Source organism: Cherax quadricarinatus, unplaced genomic scaffold (assembly GCF_038502225.1).
Source record: "Cherax quadricarinatus isolate ZL_2023a unplaced genomic scaffold, ASM3850222v1 Contig829, whole genome shotgun sequence".
Lineage (NCBI taxonomy): Eukaryota > Metazoa > Arthropoda > Malacostraca > Decapoda > Parastacidae > Cherax > Cherax quadricarinatus.
Window position 1 is genome coordinate 44,057 of NW_027195855.1, and position 2,689 is coordinate 46,745.

Below are 2,689 nucleotides of genomic sequence, written 5' to 3' on the forward strand. Positions count from 1 at the left end.
CAGGTGTGCAGGTGGGCAGATTCCCAGGATAAAGAGTGTGGAAAAAAAAGAATGAGATAATGGGTTGGTCTTCATAAGCTCAGGTGCTGTCAGGGGTACAAGATTTAATATGTTTAAACATCCCCCAAGGGGATAGAGAGAGAGAGGCTTATTTCTGTGTAATTACTAATTATAAGAAGGTAGGGTAATGATCACTTTTGACTCCCCAAACTCAATCACTCTGATAGATGGGAGAGACAGTACAAAGGATTCAGGTGACTGGGTACAAGCTTACCATCTCCGAGGGAGTCCCCCCCCCCCTTTCCCGGGGCTGCGACTCACTGACGCGACTGTTGCTACTTCACAACAACAACAACACTGCTGGGTTTAAAGAACGTGGTAATGGATGGGTAGCTGGTCCCCCGAGGGGGTGTTGCTCGCCCGTCCGTACCTCAGCAAAAAAAAGGTTCTTCCGGGTACTACGGTAGTGTTTATTCTTGCCAGCTGCTAGATTTTTCCAGGTGGGGGAGGCTTAAAGCAGTGAGAAAAAGGTCATCTAGGGAAGACCTTCGTGCTGATAGAGCTCTTATAGGAACTTTGACATATACATTTTCCTCTTACCCACTCTCAGATGGGGAGAGGCTTAAGTGGTGCGATATTGTTTATATATATGTTTAGACTAGAGAAGATAGTAATATATAGTTATATGTAAATAAAAATCAGAGTTTGTCAATATTTTTATTAATTCACATACAAAAGGGCAAAAAAGCTGTGCAAAGTTTTTTTTAGCGCGAGCAAAGGGGCGAAAACTGTGTGAGTTTTACTGGTTAGACTGAATGACTGCGCTCCTCCTGTTCACTTTCTGTAAGATTGATAACCTCCCGCTCGAAAATGATTTCCTTTTCAGGTACATCAACATCTGCCTTTACCCCTTCTGCCGTCTTTACTCCATCAGCTGGCTTTACTCTCACGTCGGGGGTTTTCCCTTCCTTCTCCGACTGACCGTCAGGGTGCGCTTCAAGGTCGCTAGTTTGTTCATCACCTGCTGCGGCAGTGACCTCAACAGAGTCATCAGATTGAGCAGTGAGCGTAGAGAGGTCCACAACGAGGTCATCAGACTGACATGAGGGAAGGCTCTGCGTTTCATCGTTGTCGAGATCTGGTTCTTTCTTCATAGGCTCCTCTATATCAGATGAACTGATCCCATCTTCCACAGGCTGTAAGTCATAAAGAGAACATATTTATCACTTTCAAATAAAGGAGTGGGACTCGTCTCTAATCTACCAAAGGAGGGAACATAGAAAGACGTACCCTTTCCTGAGGAAGCCTATGTTTGCGTTTCCTGCTATCATCACAATGACACCGCTTTAGGAGTTTGAAGCCGGTGTGTTCCTTCCCTTCCAATCTACCAGCCGATAAAATCAAAACTTTACAAATTCTGACTGGTCCAGTGAAAACTGTTGAAGAAAAAAAAAGGAGACTCAACTTTAAAATTATTATAAGTCTCTTTCGCTCGTTTCGTTAATATTCAAAGAGAAGTATCCAATCTACCAGCCGATAAAATCAAAAACTTTACAAATTCTGACTGGTCCAGTGAAAACTGTTGAAAAAAGAGACTCAACTTTAAAAATTATTATAAGTCTCTTGCACTCGTTTTGTTTCGTTAATATTCAAAGAGAAGTTTTTAGCAAAATAAAATGTCTCGCTTACCAGAATCGAGAATGCCTGCTTCCTTCGCCATGATGAGAGTAAAGGCTATGGAGAGGTCAGCCTCTATCTTTTGCGGGGAAGACAGCTTCAGCGGGCTCTTATATACAGCTCAGAGAGGGCCTTACCAGCCAGGAGGGGTATTTGGGGGATACTCTCGTCAGAGGTGACCTTCCTCACAGAGGGAAGCACAAAGATAACCTTGTCTACTTAGGCAAAAAGTATTTTCACAAGGAGGTAACATTTTAAAATTCTCTCTAGCATATGCTATCACTAATCTGTCATTGATAAAAAGCGATTTTTCCGAGAAATTTTTTTTTAAAAAATATAAAGCTCTTTCTAATCCCACAAGGCTTGCTTTATGAATAAACATCATAACATATAGACCGCAAGTGAGTGAAAAATCACTTTGTGTTCTGCCAGATAAACGATATAAATATTTAATTTTATTTAGTTTTAAAAAATTTTTTAAATTTATGCCATAATTCTCTGGTTTTTTCCCGTAACTGTCAAAGAAGAAGGATAGACTATTTTTCTTGTCCAAGAGAAGAGAAAAAAAATGACCCATTACTTTTGAGCTGTACGAAGGAAGAATATTACTTACAAGCACTATGGGCCTGTCTGAGGGATAGTCTTCTAATCTTATTTGCTGTAGAGCGTCTATAGTGAAACAGCCAATATATGTGACTTTATTTCCTAGGGCGGGAATTAAACTATTATTTATTTCTGCGCAATTCATTTTTTATTTATGCTCGCACATCACAATGAACAGATCTATTCTGGTCGATGGATAAAACACCAGTGGTCTGAGCAAATAATAAAACTACCTTATTATGAGGGGCGGGCTTAGAGAACTGTAATTCAATTCTCAAGTTACCAGATTTTTCAATCGGGAGAGCGTCTTCCACTTGGCTGTCTGTTAAATTGAAAATATTGATGGTTCGCCCGGAGGCGAATGATTCATAGAGAATTAAATTTTCTTCCTCAATGCCCAGAGAGTTAA

The 2,689-nt window shown here is 40.6% G+C and overlaps 1 protein-coding gene across 1 annotated transcript; it reads right to left on the reverse strand.

Moving 5' to 3' along the window:
- Positions 1 to 704: 704 nt before the first annotated feature.
- LOC138851516 (uncharacterized) lies at positions 705 to 1,989 on the reverse strand. Its single transcript, XM_070080713.1, has 3 exons — positions 1,690 to 1,989; positions 1,291 to 1,436; positions 705 to 1,196 (listed from the first exon to the last, which is right to left on the reverse strand). Exons 1-3 carry the CDS (start codon positions 1,718 to 1,720, stop codon positions 807 to 809), a joined length of 567 nt encoding a protein of 188 aa, XP_069936814.1. The 5' UTR covers positions 1,721 to 1,989; the 3' UTR covers positions 705 to 806.
- Between the last annotated feature and the right edge of the window lie 700 nt (positions 1,990 to 2,689).

Bases quoted from the DNA above. Each gene is read 5' to 3' on its own strand.
- LOC138851516 (XM_070080713.1), bottom strand. From the start codon at position 1,720: ATGGCGAAGGAAGCAGGCATTCTCGATTCTG. The intron at 1,437-1,689 runs GTAAGCGAGACA...TTTCTTCAACAG, and splicing joins AGCAGGCATTCTCGATTCTG to TTTTCACTGGACCAGTCAGA. The intron at 1,197-1,290 runs GTACGTCTTTCT...TATGACTTACAG, and splicing joins ATAGGCTTCCTCAGGAAAGG to CCTGTGGAAGATGGGATCAG.